The following is a 16,728-nucleotide window of genomic DNA, read 5'->3' as shown; positions in this document are numbered from 1 at the left end:
TTAACGGAGAGTATTTCTGAGCCATTTTCAATACGTTAGAGGTATTGTTGGCCCTTCTGTTAGATATAAGTGTAAGTCTGAGCCCAAAAATACACGTTAAGGGCATTTGCGGACCAGAAGATTAACGGAGGATATTTTTGAGCCATTTTCAATACGTTAGGGGCATTTTTGACCATTTTTCTTAAAAAGAATGATTCTTATAGCATGTAAATTAAATAAAGTATATTCCATATTTAAGCATTTTGATGAATTACTTCTGAGTTCTCAAGCATGGAAACTTACTGATGCTATAGAAAATAGATATTATTCTTATTCTTGAACACATTTTTAAAGTTATATTATCAAAATCATTTTACATAGACTTCCCTTGTATTTAAAGTACTATTTTTTTTAGTGTTTAAATATGAGGTGAGAAAAGTCAAAAAAGAAAATATGAGGTGAAAGAATTTAATCCTCTTTAGAATGCCATCATTTACCAATGTAAGTTTTATAGTTAAAAGTAAAGAAAAAATATATTCCCTTCGTCTCAAATTATCTGTCGTTATTTCTAAAAATAATTGTCTCAAATTATTTCTCATTTTAGAAGTTCAAGATAAAATTAATTATATTTTTTATATTTTACCCCTAATAATAAGTGTGTTTGAAGATGGAGATAATACTTAAATATGGTAAATATTCAATGAAAAAGAATTATATCTTAAGACATAAATAAGGTAAAACAGTCCAAAACTCCTCCTAATTAATATTTTATTAAGGGATATAAAAGAAAAACACGACAAATAATTTGATACGAGTGGAGTAATTTTTACTCATTTCTTTCATGTCCTTCAAGCTTATTTACTTTTTACTTTTTACCTTTTAGGTACCAAAGTTCTTATTGAGTCGGAAAGAGGAGTCAATGTGCAAATTTCTACAAACTTCAACCCTAGTTATTAACGTCCCACTATCCTACTTTATAACTAACCTCGTTAATCCTTAGTATATTCATAGTTTGGCCCCCAAAATAATCCCTCTCCTCTGTTTTTCAAGTCCGAAACCAATTCCAAATACTCAACCACAACTCCACAAGAAACACTGCAGGTACAAACATGGCTTATTGCTTTCCTATACTTTCACTTTGTTGGTTTTCCAATTTCTTTCTCATTTTTTTTGTACACAAGCTTGTGGTTTAGCATATCAGATATTACTTATTGAATTGTTAGCCAAAAATTGTAATAAAAGCTGAACAAGTTATGTAACTTAAGTAGTTAAGTGTTTTTTGTTTGATATTAAGTTCTTGGGTTTCTAGAGCTGTTGGGTTTTCCCCAAAAATTAGTTTTTTCCCGACCAGCTTGGCTTAAAGCTCAAAATTCAGTTACTCTTAGGGGTCGTTTGGTTTGAAGACAAGTTATGCTGGGATTAGTTATACTGATATTATTTCTCGTTGACTGTTTGGTATGTTGTATTAATACTGGAATTGTCAATTTTATTGCTTTATCCTTTAATAACTTACCCTAGGGTTAGTATTCCATCCTCTGGCAGGTATAAGTTATCCCATTACTATTTTTAATCCTGAGATAACTTATCCCGGGATTAGTAACCAAACAAGAGATAAGACAGTACTAAATTTTTGTCCCGGGATTATTTTTGCTTATTCATCATACCAAACGATCTCTTAGCGAATTGGTTGTTGGATAAAATAGTGTAGTCAATTAAATTGGTGAGCATTGGTTCACTAAAGGAATGTTAGAAATACATTTGGTTTTATTGAAACAATGAAAGATTTGGCTAAGGATGAAAGTTATACTAATAAACAAGACATTATACTAACTATTGTCCAAATAATATTTGTATCACTCAAAATGGAGAATCGTGGGAGAATTCGTCTTTTAACCATAAAGATTTTATGCTATTATTATTGAGTTCCGGGGTCTATCGGAAACAACCTCTCTACCTTCGTAAGATAGGGGTAAGGTCTGAGTACACTCTACCCTCCCCAGATCCCACTTTATGGGATTACACTAGGTTTGTTGTTGTTGTTCCCTTGTGTAGTTTATATACAGTAGTAATGCAAGATTTGCTTACTTTAGTGCTAGGTATATGAGGTCTAGTTGACTAGTTCTTCATTTTTGTTTAATGAAGCCAATAAAGTGGGCTGAATTGACTTGTTTTTTGGAAGTCAAAAGCACTTTTTGATTGCGTGGAAAATGTACATAGGAAAGTAAAATAAATAATTAGATTAAATGTGTGATTTAGTTGCCTTTATCTGTTCCCATTGAGCAAATGTTTTTGTGAGATATGTTACTGTATCGTGTTTAGAACGAGATGGCCTTGAATAGAGCGGAGTGGTTAAATATGTGATTCGATTGCCTTGGTGTTATGTAAGCAAATGTTTCTGTGACTAAAGGAACTATTTTGCATTTTGAATGCAATGGCCTCAAATAAAGCTGAATGGTTAAAGAGGATTTGTATCACAGGCTCTAACTAGTTTGGAATTGACATGGATTGTTTGAGTGATGTTACTATATTGCATTTGGACTTCCTTAAGAGTGCTGGTGGAAGTTTCTTACTGAGTTCCTTAGTTGATACTCATTTAATTACTGTTCTTGTCAAGTGTTTTGACTTTTGAGTCGAGTCAAATGATATGGAGTTTTTTTTTCTTTGATGATCATTTTCAGATATAAGATTTATATATTGTTGGAATGTTTTCCCTGATAAAAGGTGTTGACGATTAATGTTGTCAAGTTTCAACCTCCTCCATCAAAAAATTGCCTTGCTTTTGCTGCTGTTCTCTGTTAATGGTTTATATTCAGTAGACGTTTTGTCCTCTTACATCTCCCGCCCACCTTACCTTTTTCAGTTGACAAGACTGCGATCGGTGGTTCATCTCTTTTTTCAAGTTTGTCTAAGGTTGCACCTCACCTTGAAGACTTCAAGTTTCGCCGCACATATGCCGCTACAATCCTGCGTACTTCCAATTTGCAGGAAGAACACAGTTGTTTCTGAAGAAATGCTCTTTCTCTCTTGAATGTTGGTGTTATCGTGAAGAAGGCAATGTCTTATACACTAGTCCCAAAACTGATGATTGAAGCTCCTGCCCTGCACATACAGAACTCAAGCTCCAGCCAAATAGACCTCCAAACTGGGAGCAATCTGTCCTTGCTAATAAAAACTCCAGATATTCTGTTAAGACATTCATTTAGCAGTAACTTTAGTTGTCAATCTTCTCCACAGTGGCGTGGAGTTCCTGGTTCAGGAAAAACTGGTTCGATTTTATTCTGTAGAAGCAAGCAGGGAACTGTCTGCCTTGATAGAGTTAAAGAGGGTAATGCTGGGAGCTTAGATAGAATTGTTGAGAAGAGATCAAATGAGCAACATTTAAAGAAACTTTCTAGTTCCTTAAGGTTGACTTTAGATGGACCGTTGGTTGAAAATGACGAGACAACTAACAACAAAGTTCTTAAAAGTTTTTGCAGTCATGGAAAGTTGCTTGAAGCATCAAAATTAGTTGACCTGATGACTCGTCGAAACCAAATTCCAGACTGCCCTTCCTGCATAAACTTGATCAGGGGCCTCGTCAATGCTGGGCAGACGGGCAAAGCAGCAAATGTTCTAGAAATCATGGTTATGTCTGGTGGGACTCCAGATATTATCACATACAATATGTTAGTCAGTGGTCTCTGTAGAAAAGGGGTTTTGAATTCTGCCATTGGTTTCTTGGACTATATGAGCTTTAGCGGTTGCCCTCCCGATGTTATCACTTATAATACTATACTGCGTGCTATGTTTGACTGTAGTAAATATGATCAAGCCATTCAGTTTTGGAAGGATCGGTTAAGAAAAGGATGTCCTCCTTATTCGATCACCAGTACAATTCTGGTTGAATTAGTCTGCAAACATTGTGGTGTTATACGTGCTATTGAGGTAATGGAGGATTTGGCAGTTGAGGGATGTTCTCCAGATCTTGTGACCTTTAATTCCATGGTAAATTTTGCTTCTAAGCAAGGGAAGTTTGAAGATTCGGCTTTACTGATCTATAACCTTCTGTCACATGGCCTTGAGCCCAATGATGTGACGTACAATACTCTTCTCCATTCCCTTTCTACCTATGGATGTTGGACCGAGGTAGATGAGATTCTTTCCGTCATGAATGAAACTTCACATCCTCCTAGTGTTGTGACATACAATATTTTAATCAATGGTTTCTGCAAGCATGGGCTTCTGGATCGTGCAATTGATTCTTTTACTCAGATGGTCTCCCAAAACTGTTCACCCGACATAATAACCTATAATACACTTCTACGTGCTCTTTGTAAGGAGGCAATGGTGGACGAGGCCGTCCAAATTCTTCACTGTTTAGGTGATAGCAGTTGTTCTCCTAGTATAATCACTTACAACATAGTCATTGATGGCCTTGCAAAGAATGGTTTTATGGAGAAAGCGATGGAATTATACCATCGGATGGAAAAGGATGGCATTTGTCCTGATGATGTTACATATAGATGTCTAATTTGGGGTTTCTGTCGAGCAGATCTTATCGAAGAAGCTGTAGAATTACTAAAAGAGATGGGTAATAGCAGACGCAGGGTCAGAGATAATTGTTACAGATTTATTATTCACAGGTTATGTCAAAACAGTAAACTGGACTCTGCAATACAAGTGTTGAAAATGATGATATCAAGTCGGCACAAGGTTAATTCATCCGTCTTTTCCACTATAGTTGCAGGAATAGCTGGTGCAGGTATGAATGAAGCAGCTATGGAATTGCGGGAAAAGTTGACAGAATGGAAAATTCTCAAGGAATAGAGATATTCAGATTAGACATGAGTATCCTCAGCTCGATCATTGTAATTGGAGGGCATAGCTGGTGCAGATATGAACAAAGCAGCAGCTCAGAATCGCAGAAAAAGTTGAGGGAATGAGAAATCTCGAGGAATAGAGGTTCTCGGATTGGACAGACACTATCCTTATCTCAGCTCTTTACATCATATGACGTATCACCTCAGCGCAAATGGAAATGTACTTTTTTAGTAGGTTTCTTTCCATTTCCTTAATCTGTTCTAATTTGTGCTCGGTAAAATTTTGACCCTGTCGCGAACCTGCTTGACAGAGTTTTGGCTAGTATCTGTAATCTAGTTCCTATGGCGACTTCTTTAATTGCGGCATAATCCTCTCTATACAGAAAAGGCTGTAGCTGTGGTTCAGTGCATACAAGGCCTATTTTATCAGGTGCCATGAGTATATCTTGGTGACCATAGGTTATAGTACAATGCTCTTATGGAATTTCTGAATAATGTTGTTATTGTAAGGATTTATATTCTTCTAACATCTTAGATTCCAAAGTTTTTATATAGCTTTTCTAGCTGTCTGTATTTCCATCATCACTACCCATATTGAGTTCATATACCCTAAGTTGCTTTGACAGGTCAGTTTAGGTGTCGCATCCGTTTCGATACGATACTAGTATGTGTGTGGGTACGGGATCCGTACTGGATATGGTCAAATAATTTTGAGTACTTTGACCACGCCGGACGTAAAAATTCGAGACGAGATATAAATTGATTCTCGAAATCAGAACCAAAACTAGGGTAATTTTAAAGAAAATAGCATACCTTATCTAGTAAATCAAACCTCTACATATCTACAACTTGAAAATAAATAAAAAAATCAGACTTTACAAGTTATACGTAAGTATTTCACAAAAAAATTCATAATTTAGAGATATTTTTAGATTTTTATTTTTTTGAATTATTTTTAGCCGGCTCCCTGCATTCGTATCCGTACTAGGATCTGTATTCCAAATCTTAGAATTTACATCTCAAAGGATTCGACCTCTAAATCTGCAACCGTATCGGATACTCGCACTCATGTTCGAGCAACTTAGCATATATCTGAGCTTTTTTTCCTTTTTCATGTATTATTGATGCTAGGACCTTTACAAGAATGTCACTCACCATGCCTTTATCCAGCCAACTTCGTTTCACACAATCCACAAGAAGCCTGCCATAGTTTATTTGACTGTTGGAAAAGAGACAATGTAATAATCGAAATTATATTCTATTTATTCCATTTTATATGGAATTCTTTCCTTTTAATTAGTTTCTCATATTTTCATATTATTCTTATGCTTTCCTTACTGTCATAACTTGTTCAACTATATAGTCCAAGGAAGAAAAAAAATTATGTTATGACTAGTGTGTAGCATAGCATTTGAGTGCGCAGAAACTGCAATTGCAAACCTTTAGGCCGCATAGAATAGACTGGTTACGGTCAACGGTGAAATTAGAAATTTGTCCAAGGTATTCATACTTGAAAAAAGTGAAAAATAATTTCTGACAAAGATTGTTCAATGTATGCTACATACCTCTAAAATCTAATATTTTACTTATATATACAGTGCAATTTTTCAATGAAGGATGTTCAATTATGTAGCTTCGCCTTTGGTTACGGGTTCAATCGAATCTAGTAATTTTCGTTCAAACTTAATATTTATCTTAAAAAAATTATTAAATATGTACGAACCTATTAATTTAGAATTCAATAACTTAGATACAGTAGAATCTCGAACCCAATACGGGTTGATGGCTTAGGGTTGCCTTCTGAAATTACACATAAGACATTTTTCATAAGAAGCACAATAGGCAACATCAAGGACAAATGAGTAATTCACCATGCTCACCTTTTACCGTTATGCCATGTGTAGTTATAAATGAGAGGGGCTTTTGGTCAAATTGCTGAAAGGTACCAACAAAACAACAACAACAATAACAATAAAAAAAACTGAGTTTGATCTCATAAATTAGATCTGGGAAGGGTACTGTGTACGCAAACCTTACCCTTAGCTCATAGAGATAGAAATATTGTTTCCGATAGACCTTCGGCTCAAGAAACAATTAAAATAAAGCACCAAGTAACAAAGAATATTAGCAACAATGTAACATAGGAACGTGTGCGAATGTCGCAACCCGCGTACTAAAGAACTGAAAGGTACCACTATTGACGAAAGTAGCGGTGCTGAAATTACTTAACAGTACATCGCATTATTTTTGTACGAGGTACTTTAATTTTTTCTTTTTCCTGAATTAATTAAGCCATAGAAAAGCAAAAACTCAAAAAAGAACATTCTTAGAATGAAACCATTAGTCCTAAAGAAGACATAGAATGATACAATTTGCTTGCCTTTTTAATATGTTGAGGAGACATTGATATGTTCAATCAATTAACGGTTTATTTTTTGGGAAAATGATATTGTATAGCCACTCTCAAATAATAGCCAAAAAAGTATATATATATATATATATATACACACACACATTTTATATGTTATATACAAAAATTATATAAATTTTATACACTTTTTCAGCTACCAAATATAAATAGTTTCTAGCGCGGGCTAAAAATGAAAAAAAACACCAGATTTGGCCATATATAAGAGAGGTTTTTTCCTCTTTTGGACTGCAAAAATACAGCAAATGAATACAAAGTTGTTAGTCTAAGGAATAGTATGTAAAAACTGCATATAGAAAAGCCTGAAATCTTTTATTACTGTCAATGATGTACAAGTATTGAACATTGCTCGGACTGTACAGTAAGGGTAACCCGATGCATTAAGCTCCCGCTGTGTGTGGGGTCCGGGGAAGGCCCGGATACGCAATCTTACCTTACATTTCTGCAAGAGCCTGTTTTCACGGTTCGAACTCGTGACCTCCTAGTCACATGACATCAACTTTAACTTTAACAATTACGTCAAGGTTTCCTTTCCAGTATTGAACGTTAATTCAAGAAACTACTTCCTGGTTTCTGAGACAGTACTATCTTTATAAACATCAGATATAGGAAACGTTTTTCTCAAACGTTGAAGTGATTCTTTTGATATAGCATTCTTCTGATAAAGAGAGTTAGCCACCTCCATTGCTTGAACTCTCCATCCTGAAAAACCAATACCTTCAATTAACAGAATGTAAGTCGTTTCATTTGGCCGACGCCCCTTTTCTACCATTTCTCTTAGCACTTCAATCGCCTCGTCAATTCTATGAGCTTTGCACAATCCAAGAAGCAGAATGTTATAAGTGATAACAGTAGGTGGAAAACCATTCCCTTCCATATCTACTAACAAGTCAAGCGCCTCGTTCACTAATCCGTCTCTACATAAACACGAGATAAGTGAATTATATGTAATCTCATCAGGATCAATCCCTTTTTCTATCATCTCCGGAACCAATATCAACGCCCTAGCTCTCTCTCCGTTATTCCATAACGCGCTCATCATTGTATTATAAGTACTCACATCAGGTGGACAGCCTATTTCCGCGAGCTTCTCAAATACTTCCATTGCTTCATCAGCTTTCCCTTTCTTACACATTGTAGAAAGTATAGTGTTGTAGTTCACTATATCAGGCAAGCAACCATTCGAAATCATATAGTCGAGGAACTTAATAGCCAAATCTAATCTCCCTCCTTTGCAAAATGCAGAGATCAATGGATCATAAGTGAAAGTATCGGGTGTTAATCCCTTATCCATCATTATCTTCAACAAGTTGATCGCCTCGTCTAATTTCCCATCTCTACACAAAGAACTCATCAAAATGCTATAAGTAACCACATTTGGTTCACACCCTGCAGAAAACATCTCGTTCACTAGCTTCTCTCCATCGCTCCATTTCCCTTTATGCAATAACGCCCTTAACAATATATTATAAGAAATCACATCCGGTTTGCAACCCTTAGATGGCAAACTCCTAACAAACTCATAAGCTTGATCCGTCATCTTTTCTCTACACATTCCCCTTATAATTGCATTATAAGTATACATATCGGGTTGAAGCCCTGTCGATAACATCTCATCGAGAAGCTTCATTGCTTCATGAATTCCGCCTTCAAGAATTGTTGCCTCTATCAAGATTGTATATGTAATAACCGTAGGCTTACAGTTTTTTTCTTCTTTTAACTGATCCAACAATTTCAATGCTAACCCTAATTTCCCCCGATCACAAAGACTTCCAATCAAGATATTATAAGTAACAGCATCCGGAGGAAATCCGTGGGATTTCATCCGATTCAACACCTTATTTGCCTCTACAATTTTATTCATTTTGCAAAATCCACTAATAAGAGCATTATATGCAAATACATCAGGTTCCCCAAATTGCTCTAAAATCTGCATAACTTTTAATGCTTTGTCCGTATTTTTCGAGTTGCAGAATCCCTTAATAAGCTTAGTGCAAAGAATAACATCTGGTTTATAACCATTATTCTTCACCTTGCAATCAAGAAGATACAACGTTTCATCATACTTGCCTACTTTACAAGACCAATTTAGCACTTTCAAAAAATTGGTTGCTCTCAAATCATTGGATTGTTGTACATAGGAATGTCTATTTTCAGTAGAAACTTTAACCCTTTGGTTATTTCTAGGCTTTACTTTACTGGATTCATGTCTACTACATCTAACAATAGAATTGTGCTTTTGAGATTGAGATGTTGGCTTTAGGTTATTGGAGAAAAAGGGGCAATAAGGAAAAATCTCAGCTGAAATAATTCTAGTCATTTGGTTAGTATTAGGTAGTTAGTTCAAATCTTATGCTCTATAGGTGTGCGTTCAATTCTCACTGTCCTTATTTTCGTTCGTGATCTCTCAGTTGTAATATAGAAATCATCTTGAATTTAATTAAAAAGAGAAAGATGTACCTGTTATTCTTGTTTGTAGACTGAGAAAATGAGCATAAGCCATGAAAATATGAAGGTATGGTATGGAAAATATTAGCAGTTGATGTTGAGGGGTTGGTACTATTTTTGTATAAATCTAGTTATAGATTCTTATTGGATAACATAGTGAGTTTAGATAAGGCCACGTAACTGGTTCACCCATTGGATAAACCGGGTCGGTCTAGTTTGTGGCTTTGGACTTTTTGAAGTTCACTATAAGCCATAAGGTCCAGTTCTTGAATAAACTTTTTTTTAAAATTTATTGAGCCACATATTCTTTTCTAAGGAATTTTCATAAAACATCACAGTTTACAGCCTAATTATTATATATAATTATAGTTTGCATAATTACAATTCGCAGTTACTGTTCAATTGTTACCAACTTATATCACTTGTATTCATACGCGCAACGAATACAACATGTGTCAACTGTAAATACAATCTGTATCAATTGTATTCATTATGCTATTCATCCGCGCAACGAATACAACCAAGGCGAAATATAAAAATATAAAAAATAAAATACTTTCATTGAGAGTCGAAAGCAATACCTCCGCTTACTAAGCAGGTAGTCTAACCAACTAAGCTATGAGAGCTTGTTGCTCTTTTATTTTAGTTCAAAACAATTGATCTCTTGTTTCAGTACTACAAGTGGATTTGCTATAAAATTCAAATATAGCTACGAACGGTAATTTTCTGAAAGTATAGCTACGAATGGTAAATATAGTGTATATGTTTGCCGTGTCACGTAATGTTTCCTTCTTTTCTTCTATTATAATGACGGTGTCTGAGCCAGCTTGCGTACTTCTAATATTTTACCGATCATTTACTAGCTCTCATCAGCATAAGTACCGAATAACATTGCCTATCGAAGCTTAGATAGCTAAGAGGAAATTATCTAATATTTTTCATTTTTTATTGAAATTTGAATCTGACGTGTTTCTCCTTTCCTCTTGAGCCACATATTCACATGATAAAATTCTGGAGAAATAAAATTTGATCTTTAGTAACCTATGCATCTCAACCAATAAGTTTATATTGTAACGTCAAAGTTCAAACTCTGCCCTTCACAAAACTGTATATTTGGTCCCCTCTTACAAAGTCTATGCGTTGGCACTATTTACATTTGAACTATGTAAGGTACCCATGCAATTTTTGTTAGAAAATAAATATAGGAAAACGAAGAAAGCGACTTGAGTTATCTCAATACTCTGTAATTTTGTAAAATTGTATGTTTTTAATGAGTAAGTGCTCAACCTTGTATAGACGTTGAGAACTTGATCAACAAGTAAAAGTACAGGCATATTTATTATTTAAATTTGATGAGTTTCACCTTAAAAGTATTTAGCACGAACTAACCATACTTTAAAATTGTGGTTTCAAGTCAAATATTTATTAAAATTTTAATGATCACATATAAATTTATGTCTCGTATCGAAAATATCAAGTTCTAATGGATCCGTCGCAAAAAAACTGCATCCATCGAAACTATCCACCAATCCACCAATATCAATTCAAGTAAGCTATGTTAGCTCATTAGTCAACCATACGACCATATTATCATCCATTAAATTATAACTTATTGCTTATTTTTATACCTAAAAGTTGTACTAGATATTTAATTTCTTGAATTAACAATAGGCAAATATGTAATGTATATCTGCAGTAGATTTTATGACGAACCATATGTATACCATAGAATACAACAAGTATCCCTCATAGTGAGATAGTTTTGAAAGAGAAACAAAGCAACAAAGAAAAAGAACTAGCTCGAGATCAAGTGAGAGAATAAATTCTACAACTTCTCACATAACACAAAGAAATGCTATAATACACAAGTGCATGACATTCAAAACGAGGTGCCTAATGAAATATCTAACTGGCTAAGCTATTAGCTAAGGAATTGGCCTCCTTATAGATGAGCAATAACTGTTCGGAAAATTAGTGATATGTCAAACGGTAATATCCATCTTGGTTTGGAATTTTTTTTTTCTTTGAAATATTAATTACATCTACTTATTATTTTACATTTAATAGAGTCAAACTAGTTGTTACTAGCCGTTATCTAGCTGTTAGAGCAACATCTATATAAACATGATCTTTGAAGAGCTAAAGATACACTTTCTAACATAACTTTCTGAACCATCTTCTTCCTTCTATATATTGGGTTTCTTTCTTGAATTTTCTGCTAGTTATGTTCCTTGTTTTATAACTGGAAGAACTTGTTGAATCCTGAGGGATACGCCTAATTTTATTCATTATTGTATGGGCGAAATATCCTTAAGGACAGTGTCCTTGACACGTGTTGCTCCCAAACGCACACGTAAGTATACGTGGTCGGCAAATAATATAGGATTGTAAGTCCAGATATCGTATCCACAGGGACTTGTGATTAACTATCAACTAAATTAAACTAAGACAATTAATCTATTCAAGCAATTTTCTAAAGTATGAATATTTAACTAAAACTAATCTAGAATAGTAAACTATGAAATTAAAGGAAACAAGTCTGCAATCTTAGAGATGAATTCAATGAGAGAAAATATTCTAGAGCTATGGGTTAGCTAACAATCCCGTTGAGTTTTTCACTTAAATTGTCTAATTAATTTATCTGGTTTATTGGTTGACAGGGTTAATATTACTCGTAACCTTCTCCCGAAGTACTACTCACCTATTCAAGCTAATCTAACACCTATATTCCTATGGAATTAGAATTAACAAAAATGCATTAATAATTCTTGTATAGTAACCAAGCAAGACGATTAGGTATATTCCTATCCTAACCGCAAATCTGCCCCCCCTTCCCCCCCCCCACTCAGAGTTAAGATCTTGCTCTACTCAATCTTATATGCAATCTAGAATTCTCTCTCCCGAGTTCAATCCTAGATTTGTAGATAGTATTCAATTGGTGATCAAGCAATCAAATAACTAAGCGCAAGATTGAATAAATAAACTAATATAATAAAATAATAAGAACAATTCAAACTTCAAACTACAACGTTCATGTAGCACCCAACAACTCTAGAACTAATAAACTATGAGATTAAAGGAAGAGAAGAGAAGAAAAACTAATTAGAAGCTTCCTTCAAGCGTGGTGTGTGTTCCCCCACGTGAATTCTCCTTCAAAGTATGTTAGCTATCCTTCAAATTAGGTTTAGTACCCCTTTTATACGAGTTAGGGTCATGTAGAGCCGAAATAACCTTGTCTCGGACGAAATAAAAAAAATTCCGTCCGCAACGTCCAGACCAACGCCTCGTGCTGGCCTTAGCGTTGGAGGCAGAATGTTTTGCCTAATTCCAATTCCATTCTTTCACTTCAAATTGTATTCCCTTTTTTTGTTGTCCTACACTTGGGGGACAAACAGCAAAGGGTGTCCCCCTTTGTCTTTTTTGTTTTTCTTCTTTTTTTTCTTCCGCGTTTTATTCAATTGTTCCAAATCTCTTCATTTTCACACCGCTTTATTCTTACACAATTATTATATAATATTAAATATAAAATAATATAATTAATACTCAAAAGATAATTAAAAGTGATATAATGTGAGGTAATAATAGTTAAATATATGCATTTTTGGCCGAACATCAACACCCCACACTTAAACTCTTGCTCGTCCTCGAGTAAGCATTAAAATCACTCTCAATAAATCAAGCCTAGAAATACCACCACTTCGATTGATACTAACGATTAAGCCATATAGCAACTCAAACCATCAGATATACACTTCATAATCATCATGCAAGATATACAAGTCACAAACAAACAACAAACTTCTAACCCCCTAACCTAAAAAAGGGACTCAAACTCACCAAATTTGAGCTCACTCACCTACTCTGTCAAATAAAGCTAATAACATCACCTATCTATCATGAAACAAGTGTCATCACAAGAATAAATAGTCCATACACTCAAATCAAAGAATGAATATAATTTAAGGACTTAACATCAAAGAACAACTCTCGCACTCACAAACGAATTCACATGTATGCACAAAGAACCATAGGCTTGCCCATTATGTACATCTCTACTAATTAAGTGTGCTCGAATAGAATCAAATAGGACTTTGACGGGTTGTAATGTTGGCTAAGGGACGGGTAGGAGAACTATATAATAGTGACTTATACTTCCCTAAGTACTTTGCACTTTTAGACTTCATCACCCATTATTTTCTACTCTTCACTTTATTTTTCAGCCCCCTCTCTTCATCAATTATTTCACAAGTATTTCCCTCATATCAAGAACGTTTCATTTTTTTTTTCAAAGCAATTTTTCATTTTTTTTTCACATTCTTTTCAAGAGGGCCTTTTCATCACTTTTCAGCTATCGTTGGTCACCATTTTTTCACTTAATCATCCCTTTCTTCAAATTTATCAATTAATATCACAGTCTAAGCAACAATGCTCAAGGAAGCAGGGTGCAAAAACTAGGGATTCAACAAAAGAATCAAGGCAAAATACGGCTTCCAAACAAAAGGCTAGAGGCTCAAAGGGCTAACTAGTGGTACAATATCTGAAAAGGCTAAAATTCACAAGACATATCAAAGAAAGCCTGCTATCATCTTCTAAACAGAGCAACACTTTTATTTCGCTTCAATAACATGCAGGGCAAATTCTAGACTAAGATGCAAAATATGGAATATATGTAAGAAATCCTCACCCCACATGGTACTAGAATCAATCAAGATGGATCAATTCTATTCTAAGACAGACAGGATCATAGCGAACGACAAAATAAGAATAAGGTATATACAGAGTCACAACACTGAGCTTAGGGGCCAGAAAGTCTACTATTTTATTCATTACACAAGTACTCACAGGAAAGTACTACTCAAGCTCAAGCCTAAATATGCTAGTATCAAACAGGTCCGAAAGGTTTTTCTTCTCTCTCTTTTACTACCCCTAAGAAAAAAAATTAATCCTAAAAATAAAAAAATTTACCCGGTTCAAGTTACATCCCCTGAAAAAGAACCGATGCACAAAGAAAAGCCAAGAGGGATTATTACCTAACTAAAACTAACTAGAACAAAAAGATTTTTTTATTTTTATTTTTTTATTGGACCTTAATCCCTCAAGAAAGTTGTCCACAAAATTCATCATCAGGAAAAGTCCCAATTTTCTGATTTTGTTTTTCATTTTTTTTAAAAACAAAAACTACTACACTAAGAATAAGTGCTACAACTAAGATAAGATAGCACCGAAAATCACCCGGACAATCTCCTCACCCTACACTTAAAATTGTGCAATATTCTCAATGCACACTGAAAATAACAAGAGGATAAAAAAGACTCCCTGGTAGGCCAAAGCATTAGCAGCTCACGGGATACTCAGACTTCTCCCAGGTATGATTCTTTATGCAGGTACCTCACATACAGTTTCAACCATCGTTTTTGCACATGCCTAATTGTAACGACCCGACCAGTCGTTTTGAGTATTATAACCTTGTTTTCCCATTTACTGCTCAAAGTGGGCTTTACAGTTGTTGTGTGACTTGCCGGGATAATTGGTTCGGGTCCGGTGAGGTTTTGGAATGAATTGGAACACTTAGTTCCAAGGTTTAAAGCTTAAGTTAAAATAGTGATCGGATGTCGACTTATGTGTAAACGACCTCAGAATTTAATTCTGATGATTCCAATAGCTCCGTATGGTAATTTTGGACTTAGGAGCGTGTCCGAAAAATTATTTGAAGGTCCGTAGTGGAATTAGGCTTGAAATGCCGAAAGTTGAATTTTTGGGAAGTTTGACTGGGGGTTGACTTTTTGATATCGGGGTCGGAATCCAATTCTGTAAATTGGCATAGGTCCGTAATTTGAAATGTGACTTGTGCGCAAAATTTGAGGTCAATCGGATGTGAATTGATAGGTTCCAGAGTCATTTGTAGAAACTAGAAATTTCGAAGTTCATTAGGCTTGAATTGGGGTGTAATTCATGGTTTTAGCGTTGTTTGAGGTGATTTGAGGGTTCGACTAAGTCTGTATGATATTTTAGGACTTGTTGGTATATTTGGTTGAGGTTCCGATGGGCTCGGATAAGTTTCGGATGGTTAGCGGGTTGGATTTTAGACTTGGAACTCTGCTGGAATTTTTCTGATGCACCATCTGGTTTCCTTCATCGCGTTCGCGAGTAGAGCCTCGCGTTCGCGAAGAGGAACTGAGAGGCTGGAAATATTTGCTCTTCGCGTTCGCGAAAAGAAGAACGCGTTCGGGAAGGGTGGACTGGGTGTGTATCGTGAACGCGAGATGTGTTACGCGTTCGCGAAGAAGAGAGGAAGTAGCTGAGGACCCCGGGCAATTGGTCTACGCATTCGCGTAGGGGGTGTCGCGTTCGCGTAGTGAGGGGGAACGAAGCATCGCGTTTGCAATTGGTTGAATGCGTTCGCGTAGAAGGCATTGAGGTAGAGGCACTTTATGCTTCGCGAACGCGAGGTGATGTCGCATTCGCGAAGGAGGAATTTGGACAGGAACTATTTTGTGCTTCGCGAACGCGAGGCACTGACCGCGTTCGCGAAGAAGAAAAGCCTGAGCAGTGAGTTTAAGTTTTGAAAATGGGACTTTGTCCCATTTTTTATTTTTGACGGATTTGAGCTCGGGAAAAGGCGATTTTCGGGAGTTTTTCAAGGGAAACAACGGGGTAAGCGATTCTAACTCGGTTTTGATTAAATTACACAAATCTATTATTATTTTTATCAACAAATTAGTGTTTTGGGTTGAAAATAGTAGAAAAATTCATAGACTTTAATTGAGGATTTGAAGATCGAGTTTTGGTCGGATTTGAGTAATTTAGGTATGGTTGGACACGTGGTTGAATGGGAGTTAGAATTTTGTGAGTTTTATCGGATTCCGAGACGTGGGCCCCACGGGTGATTTTTGGGGCGTAATTTCGGATTTTTGGAAAATATTAATATTTTGATATGGAATTTATTTCCTATAATTTTTGTGAGCTGAGTCAAATTAATTGTAACTAGATTCGAGCCCTTTGGAAGTTGATACGCATAGAATGGAATTTCTGGAGCATTGCTTAGCTTGCTCGATATTGGATTTGGCTTGTTCG

At 35.5% G+C, this 16,728-nt stretch overlaps 2 protein-coding genes across 2 annotated transcripts; one reads left to right on the top strand and one right to left on the bottom strand.

Moving 5' to 3' along the window:
• The first annotated feature begins 959 nt into the window (after positions 1-959).
• Positions 960-5,321, top strand: LOC107809622 (uncharacterized). The gene is made up of 2 exons (XM_075246235.1): positions 960-1,080; positions 2,840-5,321. Exon 2 carries the CDS (start codon positions 3,034-3,036, stop codon positions 4,783-4,785), a length of 1,752 nt encoding a protein of 583 aa, XP_075102336.1. The 5' UTR covers positions 960-1,080; positions 2,840-3,033; the 3' UTR covers positions 4,786-5,321.
• A 2,178-nt stretch (positions 5,322-7,499) lies between these two features.
• Positions 7,500-9,768, bottom strand: LOC107809623 (uncharacterized). Its single transcript, XM_016634282.2, has one exon. It carries the CDS (start codon positions 9,524-9,526, stop codon positions 7,766-7,768), a length of 1,761 nt encoding a protein of 586 aa, XP_016489768.1. The 5' UTR covers positions 9,527-9,768; the 3' UTR covers positions 7,500-7,765.
• Positions 9,769-16,728: the final 6,960 nt, after the last annotated feature.

Source organism: Nicotiana tabacum, chromosome 23, assembly GCF_000715075.1.
Source record: "Nicotiana tabacum cultivar K326 chromosome 23, ASM71507v2, whole genome shotgun sequence".
Classification (NCBI taxonomy): Eukaryota; Viridiplantae; Streptophyta; class Magnoliopsida; order Solanales; family Solanaceae; genus Nicotiana; species Nicotiana tabacum.
This window is presented reverse-complemented; position numbering and strand designations above follow the sequence as displayed.

What these genes read in the sequence shown, in the direction of transcription:
- LOC107809623 (XM_016634282.2), bottom strand. Translation starts at nt 9,526, where the DNA reads ATGACTAGAATTATTTCAGCTGAGATTTTTCCTTATTGCCCCTTTTTC.
- LOC107809622 (XM_075246235.1), top strand. Translation starts at nt 3,034, where the DNA reads ATGTCTTATACACTAGTCCCAAAACTGATGATTGAAGCTCCTGCCCTG.